At 40.6% G+C, this 23,884-nt stretch overlaps 1 protein-coding gene across 4 annotated transcripts in view; it reads left to right on the top strand.

Annotated features, from left to right (window-relative positions):
• LOC136696514 (AP-1 complex subunit sigma-2) overlaps positions 1 to 23,884 on the top strand; it is a 37,345-nt gene that overhangs the window by 242 nt on the left and 13,219 nt on the right. For 3 of the 4 annotated variants that reach the window (XM_066670982.1, XM_066670983.1, XM_066670981.1), the window contains exons 2-4: positions 2,886 to 3,064; positions 14,321 to 14,429; positions 14,681 to 14,818. In XM_066670982.1, the coding sequence (XP_066527079.1) occupies positions 2,886 to 3,064; positions 14,321 to 14,429; positions 14,681 to 14,818 (426 nt within the window). Of the gene's footprint in view, positions 1 to 2,885; positions 3,065 to 14,320; positions 14,430 to 14,680; positions 14,819 to 23,691; positions 23,755 to 23,884 lie in introns of all 4 variants that reach the window. The other variant, XM_066670980.1, reaches the window with a different exon arrangement.

Below are 23,884 nucleotides of genomic sequence, written 5' to 3'. Positions count from 1 at the left end.
GTTAGAGTCGCTTAACGTTACATCATTGAACCTGACGCTGGCGCAACGTAACGTGAGTAATATAAATGAAGATAATTAGCCTGGTTTATATCGGCGCCGGGTTATCTCAGGTTTCCTCTGTTACTACACGGAGGAGAAGCAGTGCCTTGCCTTGTTTACCCGTGAAAATGTGACCATGTGCCGCTTTTGCTCAATGTAAATCACGTTATTGCTTTTAATTGTGTTTTACAGAGACTCTTACAGAAAGTCTTCTTTCTGAACACGAGGCTAAAACAAAATCACTTTATCACTGTGGTGTTGTTATGAAAGAGAGAGAGACAGAGCTGTGTCGCGCCCTGTCAGGAATAACTTATCCCAAGATCACAGATACATTCAGTATGAGCTACAGTCTCCCGCAGAATTCAGTTCATATTTATTTAGGTATTCAAAGCGTACCGGATTGTAATGTTTTTTTCTTATTACATAAAAAATAACAGTTGTTTCATTGGGAGGACCAGCAGCCCTAATACATGTGTGTAGTCTTTGCTTTCGTAAACCTGTATAAGTTAGCAGAACTCTGAAATGTCCAGGAATCAGATTACCTCATTCATTTTAAAGACCCCTTCACCCTTTTTTTATCTGTGTAACATGTGTGTGGTGTTGTTTATACTCTAGAATTTGTATCAAAAGCAAAATAAACAGTCAATGGCTGAGCATTTCGACTTAGAAACCGCAGTGTTCCTGAAACTCTTTAAACACGCAAATTCAGAAAGCCAGGGTCTTTTACATCACATATCTAAGGAACCAATCCTGTCAGCTTATGGGGCGGGACTTATAAGCTGCAGTCAAGTGTCAGAGAGGTCAGGGTAGATCAGGGAAGGGACTAACTGCATATTGTTGCAGTCCAAAGAAGAATATATATCCAACACGGTAATTTTACAGGAGAAGGAAATAACTTCTTAACTTTCACTGGAGGTATATTTTCATCTAAGTCACATTTAAGGCTTTAGGGCATTTATTCTCTACAGAACCTCTAAATCTGTGATATTGATTAAAAGAGTTTAGTTATTGAGGGTTTCATTCATTTGTTGAACTTTTAGGGCTAGTTAACATTACTTATCCAACCTTTCTGCTGGAATTAAGGGAATTCAATGTTAGTTTGTCTCCTCTTTTTGCCGTATCAGCTTCTGCTCTCCTGAAAAGATATAATACGCTAGGATTCGGAGCATTTCTGTCTTTGAGAATTTGATTGCTTACAGACACAAGCTCTGTAGTGACATTAGGTACTAACGCTGGATCATAAATTCTGGTCCTGAATGTAGCTCCATCCCTCCAGAGAACATGGTTGCACTTATATAGACAACTTGGCATCAAAGATGGTGACCTGTAGCTCTGGTGCCTCTCATTTGATTTTTATGGAGATTATAAAAACTGTGTGTACGTCTGTTCACTATCAAGTAGTCAAATAAGCTTCCTATTATAAGAGATCTCTACAATCCTTTGGAAATATAGTCTCTGAATTGCTGTTGAAGCATGATTTGTATCTCCATTTGTACCAGAGGCTGTGTCAAAATGTGATGAGGAAGAGACCAGTTAAATGGCTCAGAATGACTTAGAATTGTTATTATTATTTGTATTTACTAATGCTTTTTCTTTTTATGAACAGTTTAATGTTTTAGACATTAAGTACCGCATGGAGCTGGCTTGTAGCTCATTTACTCCTACACTCCCTCCCTCCTTCACACACTTGCTCATGTTTAACAATCTGCTCCACTTGGGCTGCCATATACTTTACATCGTTGACACCACGAGTCTTTGTCAGAGATACAAGGTTTTGTTCTGACAGTCACAGGATTTTAAGCGAATTAAGTATTAAATGTTGTATGCGTCAGGCGTCAAGTATGTGCTGCTGTGTTAAACGAACACCAACTTGGGAATGGTTTACTTTGTGGGTTATGGCTTCTCTACTTCGTTGTTAAGGTCAATATTAGTGTAGCTGGTGCTCGGTAATCCAGGTCTCATGGTTGATCAGTGTTTGATAAGTGGGTTTGTCATGGGGAAGTGATCATCCTCTTTTGCTTCAGGGTGTACGGGCTAAAGATAATACTTTTACTCTACACCCCCACACTCTTTCTCTCTCTCTCTCTCTTTCTCTTTCTCTCTCTTTCCCTCTTTCGCTCTTTCTCTCTCTCTCTCTTTCTCTCTCTTGCTCTTTCTCTCTCTCTCTCTTGCTCTCTCTCTGTCTTTCTCTCTTTCTCTCTTTCTCTCTCTCTCTCTCTTGCTCTTTCTCTCTCTCTTGCTCTTTCTCTCTCTTTCTCTCTCTCTCTTTCTCTCTCCCGTGCTCTCTCTCTCTCTCTCTTGCTCTTTCTTTCTCTCTTTTTTTCTCTCTCTTTCTTTCTCTCTCTCTCTTTCTTTCTCTCTCTCTCTCTTTCTTTCTCTCTCTCTCTCTCTCTCTCTCTCTCTCTCTCTCTCTCTCTCTCTCTCTCTCTCCCCCCTCCCAAGTTTGCTCCTTCTCCCATTTCTCTCTTCTGCCATTGTTTACCTTCCATCAGAGCCCCGTCCACTTAATTCAAATCGATGCTGCCACTTACATATCTTCCCTCTAGGTGTGGTCAGCATGCCGATATTTTATTGTTATTGTGATAAACTATATTTTTCTAAGTATATCATCTGTGTTTAAAGAACATCATCCAGCTTCCTGCATGATAGAAAAGGAGAGTGTAATTAGTCCTGATTACCTGCCATTGTATGGTGTGTTATGTCGAATGCTGAGAAAAATTCACTGCATGCTGAGTTTTAGTTTTTAAACACAGTACTACCAGTGCACTGTGGCTGTGTGTCCGAGTCTTTATATACATTGATAAATTTGCCCTATATCACCACACACTCTTTTGTCTTCACCCCAGATGCAGTTCATGCTGCTTTTCAGCAGGCAAGGGAAGCTGCGCCTGCAGAAATGGTACGTTCCCCTGTCCGATAAGGAGAAGAAGAAGATCACACGGGAGTTGGTACAGACCGTCCTGGCCCGAAAGCCCAAGATGTGTAGCTTCTTGGAATGGCGGGACCTAAAGATTGTTTACAAAAGGTCAGTGAAGGGTCAGGTGTTTACTGGGTTGGGACAAGGTTTGTCAGGTTCTTTAGAGGGCAGCCATGCCAGAAAGCACATACTGTATTTTTTAATTTAACAAAGGAGAGGTAGGACTGGTCTAAAGACTCGGGACAAGAGAGAGTCATATCTGCTATGTGCAAATAAACTGTGAAATGAAACGACCTTCCTACTGAATCATGCTCCAACACATGAAAGAGATTCAATAAATATATTAACAAAATTTTCCCCATTAAAATGAATTGAAATACTATTAATCTGTTCCAGCCCCCCAAAAAACACAACAAATTTTTTTACGTTTTTTTAAATAAGAAAAATATACTTTATAAATAACAAACAATGTCCAAAAAGAATAATACATAATAAAAGAGAATTTAAAGAAATAAACCTGTTCTATTAAGTGTTTTAATGATGATGCTGGAGGCGGAGAAGATTGGGGGAGTTTTTCATTTCGTGCTCTATCGCTTAACTTAACTTATTTGCTACTCACTTAATGCTACAATGCTACAAAAAAACCAGATGCACGGCAAGATAACCACGGGAACTGAACGCTCGCTGGGCCACCTAGTGGCGGGTGGCGAAAGCTCGTATTTCGGAAAATTCGTAAGTTGATTCATTCATAAGTCAATGTTTCACTTATCAATATACAGAATATACAGCAAATAGCCATAACATTATGACCGCCTTGTAGTTTCTACACTCTCTTAGCTCCACTGAGCTTTCAGGAGCACTGTAGTTCTGTAATTAAAAAGTGTAGTCCATCTGTTGCTCTGTATACTTTGTTTCTCCCTTTCTCCCTGTTCTTCAGTGGTCAGGAGCTCCACAGGACCACAACACAGAGCAGGTCTGATTTTGGTGGTGGATCATTCTCAGTTTAAATTTTAAACCTCTCAGTACAGTGGTGTGTGTGTGTGTGTGTGTGTGTGTGTGTGTATACAGGTATGCGCGCCTGCACATGTAGGTTTCACTCAGTTCAGACCTTGGGAGTCCAGGACCTGGGTAATATAACACTGTTGCACAGCATTGCTGATGCTGATTGTGCGTCATGCTTTCTTAAACACCCATTAACGAAAGGACTATTAAAAGGGATGCCACATTTATCACTGCAAACCTAAGTAATAAAAATAGTGTAGTGCTGAGTTCAGAGATGCTGTGAATTTTTAAGTTACCTGTCTCCTGTTAATAAGCTCTCAGGTGCAGTGTAGCACACTGTCAGTAGAGTAAACGGATTCCCTGTTTTAAACGGACAGAGATGCTAAAACGTTTCTGACACTATGAGTTTGTGTATAACCTGAAGTGACCTGACGTTAACCAGATTTCACACAGCGGAGTTACTGATTGAGCCCTTTCGGCTGCAGCAGGTTTCTGCTCGTCCCAGATGTTTAATTCATATCTGTATACTCTTGATGGTGTGCATGGGGATGTGTAACTGATTACATTTGTTTCAAATGAGCCGCTGCTTCATTTTATGACTTTGCTAGAGGCTGTTTGAGCTGGGCCTTTCCTCTGAAGTACAGTGTCCTATGTGGTGGTGGTGAATAGCTAATCTCTCCCACATTTGCTGGCTCATTATGGTGCAGACAGGAGTTACAGGTTAAGGAAGGGATGAAAGGGATTGTCCATCTGATTGGATTGTGGCGGGGGGAAAAATTAGAATGTTTAATGTAGGCTTGTTGCCATGGCAGCTGATGAGGGTTGGCTAAGGGAGCAGGCGGGAGAGCCACATTGACCGACGAATAGACAGACAGATAGACAGACAGACAGGTCTAACAGGAGCGGAACACACACACATGCATAAAATATCCTGAAAGTGCTTGCTCACACTGCTGCTTCACACCGGGATCTCTGACCTCGCTCAGCTAAACAGTAACAAAACATGCTCCGCTAGTTGTGGCAGGCTATCAAAGGTCAGCTGTCTGCCTGACAACAGGTGTGTGTGTGTGAGAAAGAGAGAGAGAGAGAGAGAGAGAGAGAGAGATGAGATGAAATGAAAGCACATGTATCAAAAGTTTGGGTACAAAACTGCCTCCATTAAACTGCCTGATTTGTGAAATTTAATGACTTTCCTCTATAGGGAACAAACTTAAATAGGATATTTTATCCAGTTCATTCATTTATTATCTGTAACCCTTATCCAGTTCAGGGTCGCAGGGGGTCCAGAGCCTACCTGGAATCATTGGGTGCAAGGCAGGAATACACCCTGGAGGGGGCGCCAGTCCTTCACAGGGCAACACACACATTCACTCACACCTGCGGACACTTTTGAGTCGTCAATCCACCTACCAACGTGTGTTTTTGGACTGTGGGAGGAAACCGGAGCACCCGGAGGAAACCCACGCGGACACACCACACTCCTCACAGACAGTCACCCGGAGTAAACCAACACAGACACAGATAGAACATACCACACTCCTCACAGACAGTCACCCGGAGTAAACCAACACAGACACAGATAGAACATACCACACTCCTCACAGACAGTCACCCGGAGGAAACCCACGCGGACACAGGGAGAACACACCACACTGCTCACAGACAGTCACCCTGAGCGGGAATCGAACCCACAACCTCCGGGCCCCTGGAGCTGTGTGACTGCGACACCACCTACTGCACCACCGTGCCGCCCTAAGACATTTTACTACAAGTTTAATCGCATGCTTTTGTTTTATTTGTTGAGATTAACCCACTGGAACATACATTGAGCCATATTTAGAAACTGATAAAGTTGTTGACATATTAAACTATAAATAAATAGTCTCATTACTATGGGAAAGGTGTAGATAAGATAACAGTACAGACATTTTAAACAGTTTCATATCTTCGTTGAAGGCTGATAAATACACAATACTCTCCTTTTTGACTGTCTCTGAATTTTAACTGTGGCTGAATATTTTCATTGCTAAACATTCAAAACAATACAGTGGTGCATAACAAAATTGACACCAGGCTCAAATTGTCACATAGGATCTGCTGCCATGTCTTAGGTATTTGTAAATACATCATTAGCCCAGTGTCAGCAGGCTGATTTATGGCCTCTGTGTGCAGGCCTGAAGGTTTGTGAAGGTAAATGGTGTTGTGTAGTATGCGCATTTATATTCTTTGATGATGATGCTGATGTTAGTATGCAATGCTGCACTACTGATTAAGCTATTCATCAGCACGTTTGGTTCCTCCTTTTGTTTGTTTCTCCTGAGTGTACACTGTAATTTTTATCCGGGGGGCACGAGAAGGCCGATGAATTTTTCAAAGATTTTTTTTCTTCCCCTTTTTTTTGTTCTTTTTTTCATGAGGAATTTAATCACTACCAGAGGCATCAAAAACCCAGAGACGTTCTGAGGGGTCACCTTGGAATGAGAGAGGGGGAGAATGTAAAACAAGGCAGTGTGGCCAAGCTCTCTCTCTCACACACACACACACACCCACATTAGCAAATCCCTACACAGAATTGCTTCTCTTTCTGACTTCTACATCTAAACAAGCAGCCCTAGGCCATTAGAGAACATACAGGTGTGAATCCCAACATGCTTGTTATTTTCAGGGTTAATCTCGCTCCTTCAGGAGGTGAAGGTTTTTTTGTGTTTAACACTAGAGGTGGGAGAAGATACTACACAGTTTTACCACATAATGGGTGAAAAGATAAAGGTACATGTCCCAGGTACTGACATCTCATTACATATTGTTAGTATGGGAATGGGTATTAAACAATGCTTTGTTGGGTTAAGGATGGCACCATATAGAACAGTACATTGGTCAACAATGATTCCTTTCCTAAACCACTCCTGTTAGATTAAAACATAACAATCACAACAGGATTGTGAAGAATGTGAATTAGGAGCAGTATTCAAAGACTAAAGGGTCTGACAACTGAAGAAGTACCTTTGTGACTGCTTTTAGAGAGAGAGAGAGAGAGAGAGAGAGAGAGAGAGAGAGAGATGTATCTCCAGCCTTTGGCAGGTGTTTTGTGTGTGTGTGAGAGAGAGCTAGAGAGCAGAATTTTTTTTTACGGTTTCACAGAGGTGACAGAGCAGCTCAGCTGAGGATAGAGAGACGGCTTGGAACTGTGAGAGAGAAGGAGTCTTCATGTTGACAAGAGGCCTAGATTTTAAAATAGAAAAAAAACACAGTTGTTAAAAAACACTATGAATGACAAGGGAGAAAGACAGAGGGATAGAGACCGTAAAAAAGAACAAAGGAGAGACAGACAGCTGGAAAGAAGAAGAAGATGAAAGGGAGAAACCCCTCCAGATCAAGTGGTGTCCTCTGAGGCTGCCTGCTCATCATTGTTCTCCATCTGAAGGAGATTTCCTGTGCTCTGAAATTCCTCCATCATTCACTGAAATCAGGCCTCGCTGTGTTTCGTACGTACCTCAGCTCCTCTCTGGAACTCTGCTTAGGTCGTGGCCCGCTGCCAGAAGTCCGGTCCCTGTTAGTGCTAATGTGACATTTAACCCTTCAGGTTGCTGTTAGCCATTTATTGGTGCATTAGTGGGGATTCTAATTTTGCAAATTACTAGCGAATAGATATTGGTGCTGCGGAATATTTTGATGACAAAAATCAGGCTGATGCTGTTATAACTGTGCAGCATACCTCAGCCCCATTTTAAAGGTGATGGTATGTTATACAATATAAGAAAGTCTGTTTGAGATTACTTACAAACCCAAGATTGTTTAATTTGACAGGATGTAGTACAGTTCATTACACTGTGACAGGATGCAGATGCAGGCGTGGTACAAACACATTAACAGATGTGGTTTAGACCAGAGAGGCTATTTTGCACAGCCGATAAAAGTAGGAAGTGAGAAATGTATTACCCCATGTTTGATTAGCGCTATGTAGTTTGAAGAACCACTTTTGATTCCGTAAACAGACATTTTTGTTTAAGAAATTCGTGTGTGAAGAACCTTTTTAAAGGTTTAAAAATCCACCACTCTGTCTTAAAGTACTTTACCAATTAACATATTAGCAATGGAACTAAAAGTGGTTCTTCTATGGAATCGCAAATTTTGTAGGAACTTTTGTAGCACCTTTAATTTTAAGAGTGCAAGTATGCATTCTCCGTGTCCGTGTGGGTTTCCTCCGAGTGACTGTCTGTGAGGAGTGGTGTGTTCTCCCTGTGTCTGTGTGGGTTTCCTCTGGGTGACTGTCTGTGAGGAGTTGGTGTGTTCTTCCTGTGTCTGTGTGGGTTTCCTCCGGGTGACTGTCTGTGAGGAGGTGGTGTGTTCTCCCTGTGTCTGTGTGGGTTTCCTCCGGGTGACTGTCTGTGAGGAGTGTGGTGTGTTCTCCCTGTGTCTGCGTGGGTTTCCTCCGGGTGACTGTCTGTGAGGAGTTGATGTGTTCTCCGTGTGTCTGTGTGGGTTTCCTCCGGGTGACTGTCTGTGAGGAGTGTGGTGTGTTCTCCCTGTGTCTGCGTGGGTTTCCTCCAGGTGACTGTCTGTGAGGAGTGTGGTGTGTTCTCCCTGTGTCTGTGTGGGTTTCCTCCGGGTGCTCCGGTTTCCTCCCACAGTCCAAAAAGACACGCTGGTAGGTGGATTAGCGACTCAAAAGTGTACGTAGGTGTGAGTGAATGTGTGTGTCGCCCTGTGAAGGACTGACTCCAGGGTGTATTCCCGCCTTGTGCCCAATGATTCCAGGTAGGCTCTGGACCCACCACGACCCTGAACTGGATAAGCGCTTACAGATAATGAATGAATGAATGAAGTATGCATTCTGCACAGTCATCATTTTCCTGATGACTTTTTTTTTAAAAGCACACTACTCCTTTAAACAGTGTACAGAATACCACCTTGCAATCGGGGTCCCATATGTTCTACTATATGTAGACATCCCACTCTGCGAAAACTCATTTCTGGGAGGTAGCATTAACAGTGAGAAAGAGAATGAACCTGTGAAACCCCGCCCAGAGGGAACCCACATAGGTCTAATAAGCACAAGAGAGACTGTTCATTGTCATTCTCTCACACTGCTGGTGTGTGGGTGCGTGTGTGTGCGCGTACCTCACTCTCTCATGCTGTCTCTCAGTTGCAGGCTTTCAATTAACGGTTGATTTGCAGAAGATTGTGTATCATTTGAGGGCATCAGGGAGCCCATATTAAAATGTAGAAGACACCTGGACCATCCGGGAGATGTGGGATGTCTATGGGTTGAACATTTACGTGTTATTTCGGTATCATGAAATATAAAGGAACGATTTAAATAAAGTAGCTACTGCCTACTCTGTGTATAATGTAACTATATAAAGTACAGGGGTTAGACAATGAAACTGAAACACCTGTCATTGTAGTGTGGGAGGTTTCATGGCTAAATTGGAGCAGCCTGGTGGCCAATCTTCATTAACTGCACATTGCACCAGTAAGACCATGTGCATCTAATGGTTCAAACATTGTGTCCTGAAGGCGGTGCCGTGTATCAGGACGACAATGCACCAATACACACAGCAAGACTGGTGAAAGATTGGTTTGATGAACATGAAAGTGAAGTTGAACATCTCCCATGGCCTGCACAGTCACCAGATCTAAATATTATTGAGCCACTTTGGGGTGTTTTGGAGGAGCGAGTCAGGAAACGTTTTCCTCCACCAGCATCACGTAGTGACCTGGCCACTATCCTGCAAGAAGAATGGCTTAAAATCCCTCTGAGCACTGTGCAGGACTTGTATAAGTCATTCCCAAGAAGAATTGACGCTGTATTGGCCGCAAAAGGAGGCCCTACACCATACTAATAAATTATTGTGTTCTAAAACCAGGTGTTTCAGTTTCATTGTCCAGTCCCTGGACATCATACAGGTATATGATACTCAAACTTCAAATAAAAGCCATGCCACCATCTTAGCATCACACATAAGAACCACGGTTGCCGATATATGGTTTACATTCATGTTAACAGTAAAAGAGAAGTTAATGACTGCACTATCCTCGTTCTGGAGGGGCGCGAAAGCAGTTCAGTATTAGAAAATGGTTGCTGTCTTCTCCAGCAGAGCAAACAGAAGCAAAATAACTGACCAATTCAGAACAGCGCCACCCCGTGACAGAAACAATGCCGCAGATCGTATCTATTTTGAGGGCAACAAAGGGCTAATACAGGGCCCTGTGTATTTCACATTTTTCCTTTAAATCTGCAGTTGTTCTCTTTGTCCAACACTGTCAGACATCAGGTACACTGCTTTAGTGTCCACACCCTTTCCACAGTCTGTCAGTAACACACCTTGCTCCTCACATCTTGAGTTGGATCAAACGCTTTGAGTAGATCTTGCTCATAAATCCCTGTAAATACTCTTAAACCACATCAGATGTTGCTGTGTACGTGGCAGTGCTGGTTTAGCTCAGTGCGCTGTGCTAGAGTTTGATCCCTCTCAAAGCCGGGCGAAGAAGCCCAACTGAAAACAATCGCTGTCATTGTAGCTGTTGCATGGCATACGCTGAAAAGGGGAACGCTGGTCTAGCTGACCATGTCCAGTCAGCCAAGGTGAATCAGGATCTTCTGTAGTGTTAATGCAAAAGCAGCTTTCATCCATTTTTCTGGAGATAAACAATGTCAATGTAACTAGGATACACCAGAGTGTTCCTAAAGGGCAATACATTTAAAAAGTCATTCCTTAAAAGATGTCTTTTGTGCTTTTTATGCTTCATCTCTCGTTTACTTATCAAATCATAGAGAATATGCCTTATTGTTCCCACACTTTTGAAATACATGGACCTTCAACAAAAGCTGAGGTACAAAGAGAGGCAGAGATTTTATGTTCTTTGCTGTTGTACTTCCACCAACCACATGTTGGAACCTGTTGTTGCTTGATTTCTGCTTCCCATTCATTTGTCAGTGGCCCACGCACATCACAATGGCTTGAGTAACTCATGTCGGAGAAGGATGTGAAAAACAAGTAGGATGATAGTTGAGTGAAGACAAATGGCTGATTTGTCATGCGTGGTAGCACCGAAGTCTAACCTGTGGATCACACACTACAGCCTACATTTTGATCATTTTCAAGGTGCTACCTAACTATACATGAGGTGAAAAACGGCAGATGAATCCACTGTATCACGAACAGTTTCTCTTCATGTGATTTCGCTTTGTCTGCATGGCATTTATTGGCAAAGGGCAAGAAAAAATGGAGCTTGCAAAAGTTTGTTGTAATTGTATGACTGTGGCATAGAGTGGAGGAGTAGAACAATCTGTTGTAGCATTTATGTGTCAAGTAAATATTAATGGGACTAGAATGATTGTAAAACACACAGTTTTATAGGGTTAAGACGTGTTCTCCATTAAATTTTGGCTTGTATTTTGAATGGGTATGCTGAGCAGATGCTTTCAGACACGTACTGAGGTTTGGTCGCTGTTAATATGATGAATTTCTTTTCACATTGAGGGCATCCGATAATTCCCCACATCAATAGGTCTGACTCCCAGTCTTGCCAAATTGGATAGTATTCCTTTGGAGGCGGAGAGCATCTGCAGTACTGCAGAGGATGAACGGCCATGTGCAGGTCAGAAGCTCTAACTTTACTTCACTCACCCTCACTCCTTCCCTGTCTCTCAGCTACTGCATTAAAACAATCAATTAATGCACTCCAACACATTCCGTGCTTCCTTCTTAAGGTGGCGCACATCCAGAAGACTCAAACTCCTGTGTTCAGTTATTGAATGCTGTCCTCTTGATGTCTCAACCTGAGTCTGAGGATATAGAGTAATTGACCAGTGGGTTTCATATCAAGTTAGTAATTCATAATAATGATTGTGGTTAAAGTGCAATAATTTTCACCTAAATTTAGACTAATTTTTCTGAGAAGAAATAAGAGCGTATACCAGTTATCATTCTACACCTATACCTCAGCTGTGTTGATTTATGCCAGGTCAGGTCACGAAAGAGAGAAGGGCCACTTTCAGAGAGCAGCTGAGCCAATTAAGAACGGGTAAACATTTATTCTACCTGTTCCAACAGAAGGTTTTGCAGAGTAGTCTGAGATCACCTTGGTTTGTTCTTTGTTTGGGGACTTGTTTATGCACAAAATGTTCTAGAGTTTGAATATCAGACTGATCAAAAAATAAATGTTCAGTGTCCAAAGGCTGAGAGATTTATTTCCCATCTGTGGGAGAATCTCGGACTGGCAAACCTTGTTCTGCTTTTCCAAAAGGAGTTTTACTTGCATGTTTTATACTGCGACATAAATTCTTCCAGACGATTATCTAAGTTATGTTTAGTTTATTATATATGAGAATATTTTGTTTATTGGTTTACAAAAACATAAACGGGAATTCAAAATCTGAAAGGTGGTTTCATGTGAAGTGTGCAGCTCTAGAGAAGGTTCTCAGGAAGGTTCTCAGTGGTGGAAACCAGACGTCAGTATGTGTACTGCCTCTAGAAGCTCCCTCACAGAACATTATATTGAAAATCATTAAAAAATGTACCACTACATTTACATAGTAAAAACTCAGAGACCTCAAGAGATACTAAGTTAAAGGGCTATTTTTTGCATCCTACACATTTAAACCCGACATTTTATCAGAATCCTCTACGAGTTGTAGTCCCCAAATGAACCAGTTTATGACCAATATAGTGGGTAAAAGGCACTTTGACTGGATAAAATGACACATAAGCACAGACAAATACACAAAAATACACACAATCATGATTCTTGACAATGACCAAGTCAACTCAAACAACTCTAAATAACCGTTTCAATAGTGAAGTATACGCTCTTCGTAAATCCAACACTTTATGGGGGAAATTAATTAGTGCAAGATTTCCTCTACACCAAAGAAAAACATGAACAGTGTAAATGCTGTAAATATTTGGACGGATGTAAATATAAATGGTGGATCAGAGCACTGCAGACTTCTATATAGAGTACAATACACCAGCCCTGAATAATATAATGCTAAGCTAATGAGTTGACCCAGGCATTGTACAGCAGGGAAATCGCCAACACATGTTAGCGTGCCGTCCTCCAGGGCTAAAGATGTATGTCCCTGTTTCAGAAATCTTTACTGCACTCCTTAGAGCCTCACAGCCTGTAAACAATTAATCACCAGCAGCCAGCATCAGCACTCTTTCCCACAAGAGCACAAAACAACAGCGCCCAAAACGGCCACTGCAGCACTAAAGAACAATGTTCTGACAGCCGCATGCATTAGTCCTGCGGTAACCAGGCAGGGGGATGAAAGTTTTTTTAGCTTGCTGTGTCTGTTTTATCAAAGACTTTGTACAAAATACCTTGAGAGAGAAGATAAACCAAGACTGAAAGGAATTTTCCAAAGCTCATTCCCCATTAGCACCCAAATTTTGTCAGTGATTACACTCTATGTTAGGTGTTAATGTGATGTCCCTGAAAAAAACACCTGTCACACTTGTCACACTCATTGAATCAATGCAGATGTGATTCTTTAAGCTCACAAAATGAAGTAGAAGTCTTTAGAGACGTTGGATGCTCTGGCATTGAGCTCAATGAATAGATCTCCTCCGTAGGAAAAACAGCAGTGCTTTTGTTTCAAATTCAAGTTCAGGCCCTTGCTCAGCAAACCTTCATGTCCTATATATCACAAGGGAGAGGAGGGGGTAGAATCTGTGAGTGTACTTTTGCTCTGAGTGGAAACTGGTAGAGGGGAGCACTTTCTCTTTTGTATTGCTCTCTCTCTTTCTCACGTACACACACACACACACACACACACACACACACACACACACACACGCACACACAGGCATTATAATGAAGCAGAGAGCAACATTTCCCGCTACCGATTCTGCACGGTCATCCCAATGCAGTGTTTGATGCTGGGGCACTAAATGGAAGCTGTTCAACTCATCCTGGCCTGCTTTTCTGAAACCATGGTAATCAAGCTTATATGCAAGGGCGAGTATCTTTGAGAACACTCCACCATGTAAAACTGATCCTTATGCCTGTGTGCTTTTTTTGGAAATGCAGCCTGTTCAGTGCAGTTCTCCTACATCAATAAAGACAACATGGTGTTGAGCTGTCAGCCCATTACAGGGACTGAAACTTTGTACAAACCTGCGGAGTATCACTGCAGTAAACACTGGTTCATTAGTGTGGAATTATTTTCAATAACAAAACATGAATTAGAGTGCATGTAAATATATAATAACTTTTCAAAGGCTTCAAAAGGTTTTGTAGAACAATGTAAAAACTGACGAAGGTGAGTCTTGAGGTAGAATCTTTTGTACCCTGTTTTTATTATTATTATTATTATTAGTGGCCTTCAGAAAATGTGTATGTGTGTAACAGATATGCCAGTCTGTATTTCTGCTGTGCCATCGAGGACCAGGACAATGAGCTGATCACCCTGGAGATCATTCATCGCTATGTGGAACTGCTGGATAAATACTTTGGCAGTGTAGGTATCTTCCTGCTATTCACACTACAGTTGTCAGGTGTATACACGCCATGAGAGTGACCATATAAAATCCTCAATGTGTAGATGCCATAATTCAGTTTAATATATAATGTTCTAAAAATGATAGACTAAGCAGCTGATATAACAACTTACTCACCTTGTATACCGTAGCTCTTCCTATGTTAAAAAAGACATGGCAGTCATATGCTGATAGCAATGCATTTAAAACTAATGTTCCCCTCTTGGTGCAGGTATGTGAGTTGGACATCATCTTTAATTTTGAGAAGGCATACTTTATCCTGGATGAGTTCCTTTTGGGCGGAGAGGCCCAGGAGACGTCCAAGAAAAACGTCCTGAAGGCAATTGAACAGGCCGACCTGCTGCAGGAGGTAAGCTAAAACTGGCTCTGCATCAGAACTTGCTGTACTACACAGAAAAACAAAAAATTTCATTAAAGTGAGTGATCATTTTGTATTAGGGGCCATATGATATGATAATCTTAATAAACCATGTTATATTACAATGTTTTCTGAGCATATCGTGGGTGTTAAAGAGTACTGACGGTATTCATGACACTATTGTTTAATTAAAAATGCATCTGACATCTAAGTTTCACCCTGTTTTCTGCAGAGTTCCAGGAGTCCTGAATTAGTGCTCAGCGTTTTCGCTAAAGCAGCCCATCACTGCAAAATTATTGCTACTGCTGCTTTAGAAGTTTATGAAATGCCATGAATTCATAGTTGCGAAACTCTGTAGCCGGCTTTATGTTTGAAACTACAGATACAGAGAGTAAAAAATATAGGTTTTACAGTTGAAAGACTACTTCCAATGTAACATAAAGTCTGTCACACACTAGCTGTGCCATGCCATGTTCAGAAATTAGAATCCATTGTTTATGATGAAGACACACACTGGAACTGGCACCGCGCCTCAAGGCATACAGGTGATACATGACTGACCACTGTTCAATTCCTCAGCATTTTGACAGCAACATTACTACATTAAATTAAAGTCATAGCAAGACCACACCTTGTATCTTTCAGCTCAAAAACAGCCAGTTTATGAAGAGGCAGTAAGCTGTGTAACCTGTAACCATTAGTGATAAGTGATGCTGAAATGTTTATTTAATTTAATGTTTAATTTTAATAACTGAGTGGTTATTGCCTCTCCCTGCTTTTTCACTTGTATCTCCAGGCTGGGGAGTGAGTAGTCCTGCCGCCACTGCTGAACAATCCCATGAGCTGAGTGCTAGTTAATTGGTTATGACTAGTCTTATGTATTATGGGAAACAAGTTCTACATAGTGTCCCTAATGAAAAGTACCAAAAGCTCTTTTAGTGCCAGAAGAACCCTCTAATGTGAAACAATCAGTACGTTTTAAACCAGGTCTAAGACAAGTACATGAGCTTCAATTTGTATATTGTTCAAATTTTGTAAGAATTTACGTATAGTGATATCATATTTTTGCACTAATGCCCACACCTACTGGTAACTAACTGTTAAAGATTGCAGTGAAGCAGATAAGTAGGCTTGTTGATGAAATAGCCTTTGGAATGCTTTGCTTACTGCCATTGGAAACAGGATTAGGATTTAGTCTTAAACCTTTGATGTTAAACCCAAAGGCATGCCAACGTCTCTAAAAGACTCTGACTCCAAATCTCTGCCCTTAAGCCTTTCCCTTCAATCAGTACTTCAACACATCTCTTCCGCTTTAACCATCTTCTAATATTCCTCTTTATACTCTCTCTATCTCTCTCTCTCTTGCTCTCTCTCTTTCTCTCATGCTTTCTTTATGGTATTATTTTCAAGCTGTCTTGTTAGCTGTCAGGGCAGCGTTCTGCATGGTGTGAGGGTGAGGTGATTTCTCCATGGGGGGCTTTTTAATTTGAGCAGCCTCAAGGAGCTTTAATAACTGCACTCTCTTGCTCTCTCTCATATTTGCGCTCCCTCATTCCCTCCCTTGCTCTACTGCTGTAGAAGTGTAGAGCTCATGGCAGCAGATCTGGAGCTGTTGCAGCTCTACAAGCTGACTCACTGAGTACATTGTGGCACAGACACACACACACACACAGAGTGACAAATTTTTTGAGACTCACAATGATTATCACACACTAGGGCTGCACACTGTGCACTGTATTATGCCGTATTAGAATTATACGCCTATAAGGTTAAAGTAAATTTTTTTTTTTTTAGAAACAAAGCACCTCTTGCAACTGGTTTGAAACTCACTCACTCCCTTACATACAGAAATACGCATCTTTAGGAACAGCTACATTACTGACACTGTAGTGCTTTGCAAAAAGAACAATAAAAAATAAACATCCAAAATTTTAAAATGACTTTTCAGCTCATTTATGAACCTGTATCAGCTTAACTTACCAGAGAGGAGCATTTTGTAATTCTACAATTAATAATAAGAAATTAGAATTAAAAAGAGATATTTAAGTGTACATTTGTTGTACTCAGAGTTTACTCCAGCAAATATTTGTTATATTTCTCTGTAATTCAGATAAATATAGTCATAGTTTCTACATTTTTTTAATGATTGTTTCGGGATGTACATGGAAAAACTCGATAAGTGTGTCCCTAGTACACACACATTTCACCTGCTCTGTTATGAACAAACACAGACATGATTATCCTGTTTCTTTCTTTCATTCACTTGTTTGTTTATTATTTATTTATTAAAAAAAAAGTAGAGAGCCGCTCAAGGTCAGTGTTCTGCTGCGGTCACTTTCACAAAGCATCTGTTCCTACTTTCCTGCTCCGGAGTAGAATGACACATTGGAGTAAATGGCACTTATTACAGCAGGCCCTCCCGCTCTGATGGCCTTTCATTAAGCCTGCACACCGATGACAGAAATAGATATTATTGTTCAGAGTGCATCATGCGCTCGTGCAAATGCAGCCTGACACACTGCAGCTGCTCTTTATCTCAGCATGGTAATTATTGCTGACATTTCAGTGCCTTTTGCCAGCTGTCTTTCTTTTCTTTTCGTTTAGATTTTTTTGTTCTTTTCTTCTCAGTTTCTTGTTTCTGTCATCATACTTTGTTCACCACACAAGTACTTGGATGTTTTTGTTCCTTTGACTCCACTTGACATGGTTTCTTTCTTTCTTTCTTTCTTTCTTTCTTTCTCTCTTTCACTTACTTTGCTGTTGCTCTTTTCTCTGCAATTCACAGAATCTAGATTTTCAGATTCGTCTCTTTCCAGGTAATAGTGTATTGATTATTGGCTGCAGATTTGAAAACCCAATCAGAATGTAGACCACTCTTCTGTACGTTAAAGCCCCCTGCTAGCAGGTATCAGTCTGATCAGTCGACTCCAACTTCTCAGGTCTAGGGGGTTCCACATTCCAGCAGTAAGACGTTCCACAATTGCCCACTAAACATTTCTAATAATTGGAGAAAAAGGCCTTTTTTTAAGAATGCTGATTCTGTTTTAGTTTGATGTTTCACTAGATGAATTTCTAATTAGCAGTGTCAGATACTTTTATTACATAACTAATGAACAGGTTAATATGTAATTCATTCCATTGCATTGGCTACACTGGATTATTCAGCAAAGCGGCACTGCTTTTACTTATCATCTTATTCACCCAATATTATTTAACACTGGGGGAATAAGGACTTGCAAAATAGCAGAGTCCCATCTAGCATTCCAGTTTTAACCAATTTTCAAAATGTTTTTTGTTACCTGAAAATTACTTAAGAGATATAATAGTTTCAACTGCATGAAGATTAAGTTAAGGAGAACTGACCATACTGTACAATTTCTGGCCTAATAGTAATGTTATATGAAGGGCAAGGATGCTGGCATATGGCTTCCGTTCTGAATAAGAAATACTAAGACTGACTGCTTTGATCTAACTGGCTCGCTGTTCTTACTAAAAAGAGATCTGAGAATCATATTAGAGCCAGTTCTGTTAGGTTTGTGTGTGTGTAGTAGTAGTAGTAATAGACATCTAGGAAGGTGCATGACCTTACAATATCAGCTTTTGATGTTGTAAGACTCTTAAAAGAATAGTCAGATAGCTAGAATCCAGCTAACAGCTAATTATGCAACTATAACAGTCAAAATGAAGGTACTTGAATTTCAAGGAACTTGTTGGTAAGTTATCTTTTGTTTAAACATTTCCTGGTCCTACACTCACACACATCAAAAGAACCTTCTCTTCTGGAAGCCATGTTTCACTGTGGTGTGCACTGACCACTCGACCACTCTTCACCCCACAAACGGTTGAGGAACAGAATCTGGACTTTTGAGTAATCTCTCTCTGACCTGTACCTTTGGTCAGCAAAACCATAATGGGGCCCAGTCACGCTACAGATGGTCACATGACCAGCCTTCAGGGATTGATTCGGACGATAGCTCTCTGGGCAGAGCTGAGGAGAAACAAAGCTCTTTTGTCTGCCTGGCAGCAGCCGCACACTGAGCCCTGACCCAAATAGAGAGAGAGAAAGAGAGAGGATGCTAAAGAGCTTACAGCCATTTACAACACTGATGCTAACCTGTAGATCTGAGCCAGAGAGCCTTCTTTAGGCTGTATTAGTAGACATAGTCCTTGTCCACTGACCAGCTTTTGTGTAATAATGACTATGCTTTGATAATCTAGATCAGCATGGTTTTGCAACTTCTCCCATGATCCTCTGCTGATGCTGCTAAAGTGTTGTACACATTGAAATGTGTCAAAATCTTTCTCAAATGTATTTTCAAATGTTAAGTGGTTGGGAAAATATATTTTATTTAGGGTGTTGAAAAATACAATATACAAAAGCTAAATAAAATATGAACAATGTGAATATGCTTGTTAAACTTAACACATTAGAAACACATTAGAACTACAAACTCTAATTTTATGGGGTAACAAAACAGATTCTTAGTTTTATCACATTTTACAAAATGTCCTAACTTTCTGGCAGTGGGGTTTGTAGTTCTGAAAGGTACAAAGAGAATATTATTTTGATTTTGAAAGGCTTAGAGCTTGATCCTTCAGCTGTGTAACACACTTTTTACTAGTGATTCAGTGATTTATAGTGATTGTATAATTTAGTCAGTCTTATTTTACACTTAGACTGAAAATACAAACATTTTCATTTCCATTGGTTATATTCCAAAACAAAAATCATTGAATATATATAAGTATCTCTGTAGTTCCCGTCATTTCTTAGAAAATTTCATGCCTTATAAGGCTTGTGTTGCTAATAATTAAAGTTGTTTTTTTAATTATGCAAATTAGTTCATTGTTAATGATTAGGGTTGGTCGTTAAGTATGAAGTAAATCACATGAGATATATATTTTTTAATTTTTAAACATCATTTAAAGTAATCACCCTCACATCACAGCTTCTACACATTTGTTATTTCTTTTCAATTCCCTGAAAAAAACACCATTTCCTTTTTACTTGAAAGAATTAACATAAATTGCTATTGTCAGAAAGCTGCTTTGGGAACAGGTTAAAATCCCTCTGGGCTGTAGGGTGACCGGGCTGTAAGATGGAGGACTAATGCCTTTCATCCACAGTCACACATAGCGCAGTGCTGAAGTATTGTCATCATATCTGTGTTACTCAGAATGGTTTAATTTTAACCGCGATTGCAGCAAAACTGAAGATCGAAAAGGGCTCATGTTTTCTTTATAAACACTCAAAAACTGTCACTATCTAGAACCATTATAAAATTACCTGCAGGATTAGTAGATTATATCAATACTGAGAACTTACTGAGCACACCCCTTTTATTTTTGGCTAAAGAATAATCCCTGGTTAATAAGACTTTTACATCCAGAGATCAGATTTACACAGAACATAGTGGATTTGCAATTGAGTTGTGTTTCAGTTTTTCTTTAGTTTTTCACTGAATTTAGAGGGCTAATAGAGCTATAAATAATTGAAGCACTGCCCCCCTCCATAAGCACTGTGAAAACTGCCTACATCATTACAGATTTGCCAAAAAAACAATGTGATGTACTGCATGTCAAATAATGTCAAAAACCACATAAGCCAGTCAGAGCATATAAGCTACTTTACACCGGACTTAATTCCAGTGTAAACTAAAGAAGCAAATTCCAGGCACCATATGTCTCAGCTGACACTTCAGTAAATTATCACCACTTTAGAGTTTTCACGTTCTTATCTATGTTGAATCCATTCTTTGATAATGTAACATCATTCCGTAATCAGCATCAAGGCCATGTTATTAACTCTGGATCTAAGCTGGTTTTCTCTATGGGGAGAATTAGTGGAATTCTTTGGAAATCATTGCCCAAACTGTTGAAAATGTCACAAGGCTAATGTCTGCTATATGGACATTTGTCCTCTGAATATCACAGGATTTTCTGAATCGAAGCAAAAATATAGCAATTGCTATTTGCAAGCTAACACTTCTGCACACTTAATTGACAACACAAAATAATCCTTGCAAAAACAGCAAGCTTTATCAAATATGGATGTTAAGGTGCTTTATAAGTTCTATGCTACAGTTTGATACATCAAATGTAATACTTACGTTTGATGCTAGCCTCAGGTCATGAGCAGAAGTGTTATCCTGCTTGAGCATGGATTGTACCTTTTTTCATATTTCGACTTCTTATAACCTGGTAAATCATGATTCGATACAAATCAGGTTTGGAGTCTTGTTTACACAATTGAGAAGAGTTTTCTCATGGAGAAAAACTGCTTAAACACGGAGTTCCTAATGCGGGCACGATGCAGACTACAGAATAACAACACAATTTCAGAGATCTCTTTGGAGCTCACATTCAGGAATACTGGCTCTGTGACTGGCTGGAATTTGTGTTCATAGAGCCAGACTGAGGACTGGGGCGGTTTGGCCAATGACGAGATCTTATAGTGGGGTTGATGAGTCCTGCCCCTGCCAGCCCTTTGGTAACTACTCCAAGTTGCTTGGGTTGATTGATTGATCAGTCAGCATGACAAGCTCAGAAAGTGGTTTGGAGAGTGAAAGCATGAAAAGCACACAAACGTCCTTTTTGCAGCAGCCAAAGTGCTGTGAGGGGAGGAGACCATAGCTCTGTTACTCAAACTGTTAAACAGATGAGGTTAGGTTTTACTAAAGGAGCAATCCAGTATTCATCTTATTTGCATTCGCAAACAGCTATTATACTGACACCTAGTGGCCTGGATGTGTCAGATATTCTATTGTACTATAGTTATTTGACTATTTGACTAAGTACATGGCCTTCTAATCAGTTTGAAAAAAAGTGTTTACTGCTTTTTTTATAATAGAAATGACTGATTGTTCCATTAACACAGTGAATTAAAGTGTTCTTCAGCAGAAGTGGGACAAATCAATTTCCCATTTGTTAGAATGACCACTAATGAGCGCTTTAAGGTGTTGTAGACAAGGTGATATATATTTTTTCTTTAAAATTACATCTCATTCCTCCTCACAGACACTTGTTGCTGTCTGATGCTTTGAGTTTGTGTTTGCAGTGGTGATGTTTGATACAAACTGCTTGAACACTATTGTATTCAGCATGGTAGACAGTACGTCAGAAATGGGGTCAAACATATTTTTCCATTGTCATTCCTAACCCATTTTCTTTAGTGGTCAGATGTTTTATTAGTGTAGGTGTGAGTGTGAATGGTGCCAGAGTGTGTCCCCGCCTTGCCACCAGTGATTCTGGGTACGCTCTGGACCCACGGCGATCCTGACTTGGATAAGTGTTTAGAGATAAAGAATGAATGAAAACAACTAATATGGTTAAATAAACTTAGAAAATTTTTAGGACATTCTCATAAAGAGAAATATTAAATATCTGTGACTGGATTTAGTGATTGGGGCGGCACGGTGGCGCAGCCGGTAGTGTCGCAGTCACACAGCTCCAGGGACCTGGAGGTTGTGGGTTTGATTCCTGCTCCTGGTGACTGTCTGTGAAGAGTTGTTGTGTTCTCCCTGTGTCTGCGTGGGTTTCCTCCGGGTGTTCCGGTTTCCTCCCACAGTCCACACGTTGGTAGGTGGATTGGCGACTCAAAAGTGCCTGAATGTGTGAGTGTGTCGCCCTGTGAAGGACTGGCGCCCCCTCCAGGGTGTATTCCCGCCTTGCGCCCAATGATTCCAGGTAGACTCTGGACCCACCGTGACCCTGAATTGGTTAAGTGGTTACAGATGGATGGATTTAGTGATTTTTAGGTGCCTGGATCTCAATTTTTGTAGGGTATATGTCTCTTTTTCGAGCCTTATTTTAAAAATCCTGGACCACAATCCTCAGTTTGTTGAGTATTAACCTATTGGTCCGACCAAATTGTCTGGTCAGCAGAGTTCAGCCCAGTATGTCTGAATTGGAGGCCTGCCAGCACCTCTCTGATATTGACTTTGTTGTTCTCTGTAATAGAAAATAAATGTATCTGGAACAGCCCAATATAAAAGGCGTACTACATATGCATTGAATGTTTCTTTAATAAAATTATATAACGGGTTTGTACTGTGAGAGAGATTTCATTTTCCTAACATGTTTGAATGAATATATTAACTTTTGGGATTGTTTTTTAAATCCCATCTTTAATTACACATTAATTAATTCCACTTAGCTGGTTTGCATCCATTTCAATATTTTGTTTTTCTCAAACGCGTTGTAGGCACGTTGCCCGTTCAGATCTTCAAAGGCCACCCCTTTTATTCCTCCCCTTAAAAATGCTTGCCGTTCCTTTGATATCTTTAATTAAAATATTCACCTGAGCCAGCGGCTCTGAATCTGCCAGTGCGACCGGCAGCGCTGGATACGGCATGGAAAAAGAAGAACATTCCACATTTCACACAGACTCCGGGGCTCTTTTGCTGGGAAAGCTCCAGTTCGGAGTCAGATCTGCAGCTTAATTAAAATGGAAGACCAAGACATTCCTCTGGGAATTAAGCCGAAGCTGCTTTAATTAGTCTTTGATGAGAAAGCGATACATGGTACAGGGTGTTATTGGAATGCAAGCAAATTGAGCACTCTGGTAATTGTGTTTCAGCAGATGATTCACATCAGGGAGGATATAGAAGAAGGGATAGCGCGCGCGTGCTGTGTGTGTGTGTGTGTGTGTGTGTGTGTAACAGGGACGGTACAAGCAGAACTATGGTAATTTTCTGATAAGTCAGATTTGTTATTTGCTGTTCAGTCTGACAGCGGTTTTTCATGTTTCCTCATGGATAAGACTGGATTAATGTGGTGAGGAACGTGATCGTGGAGCTTAATGCTGTTAAACATCATGCAGAACACTGCACTGTAGTTGTCTGATGCTGATATTCTGTGTTTAGGAGTTCTGGGCCCTAATGTGTCTGCCGAGTCCTCTGGTCTGTTCCAGAGTTAAAGCACCCCAGGTGAATATGAGGACTACGGGGGATGTGTTAAATCTGTCTGGGGAATTGTCCTGTCGAGAACAAAAGTAGTCTCTGTAGATTAGTGTTTCCTGTTTGTCACAAATATTCACAGGTATAAAGTCCTGATGGA

This window comes from Hoplias malabaricus, chromosome 5, assembly GCF_029633855.1.
Source record: "Hoplias malabaricus isolate fHopMal1 chromosome 5, fHopMal1.hap1, whole genome shotgun sequence".
Taxonomy (NCBI): domain Eukaryota; kingdom Metazoa; phylum Chordata; class Actinopteri; order Characiformes; family Erythrinidae; genus Hoplias; species Hoplias malabaricus.
The sequence above is the reverse complement of the archived record's forward strand: the minus strand, read 5'-3'. Positions and strand labels throughout refer to the sequence as shown.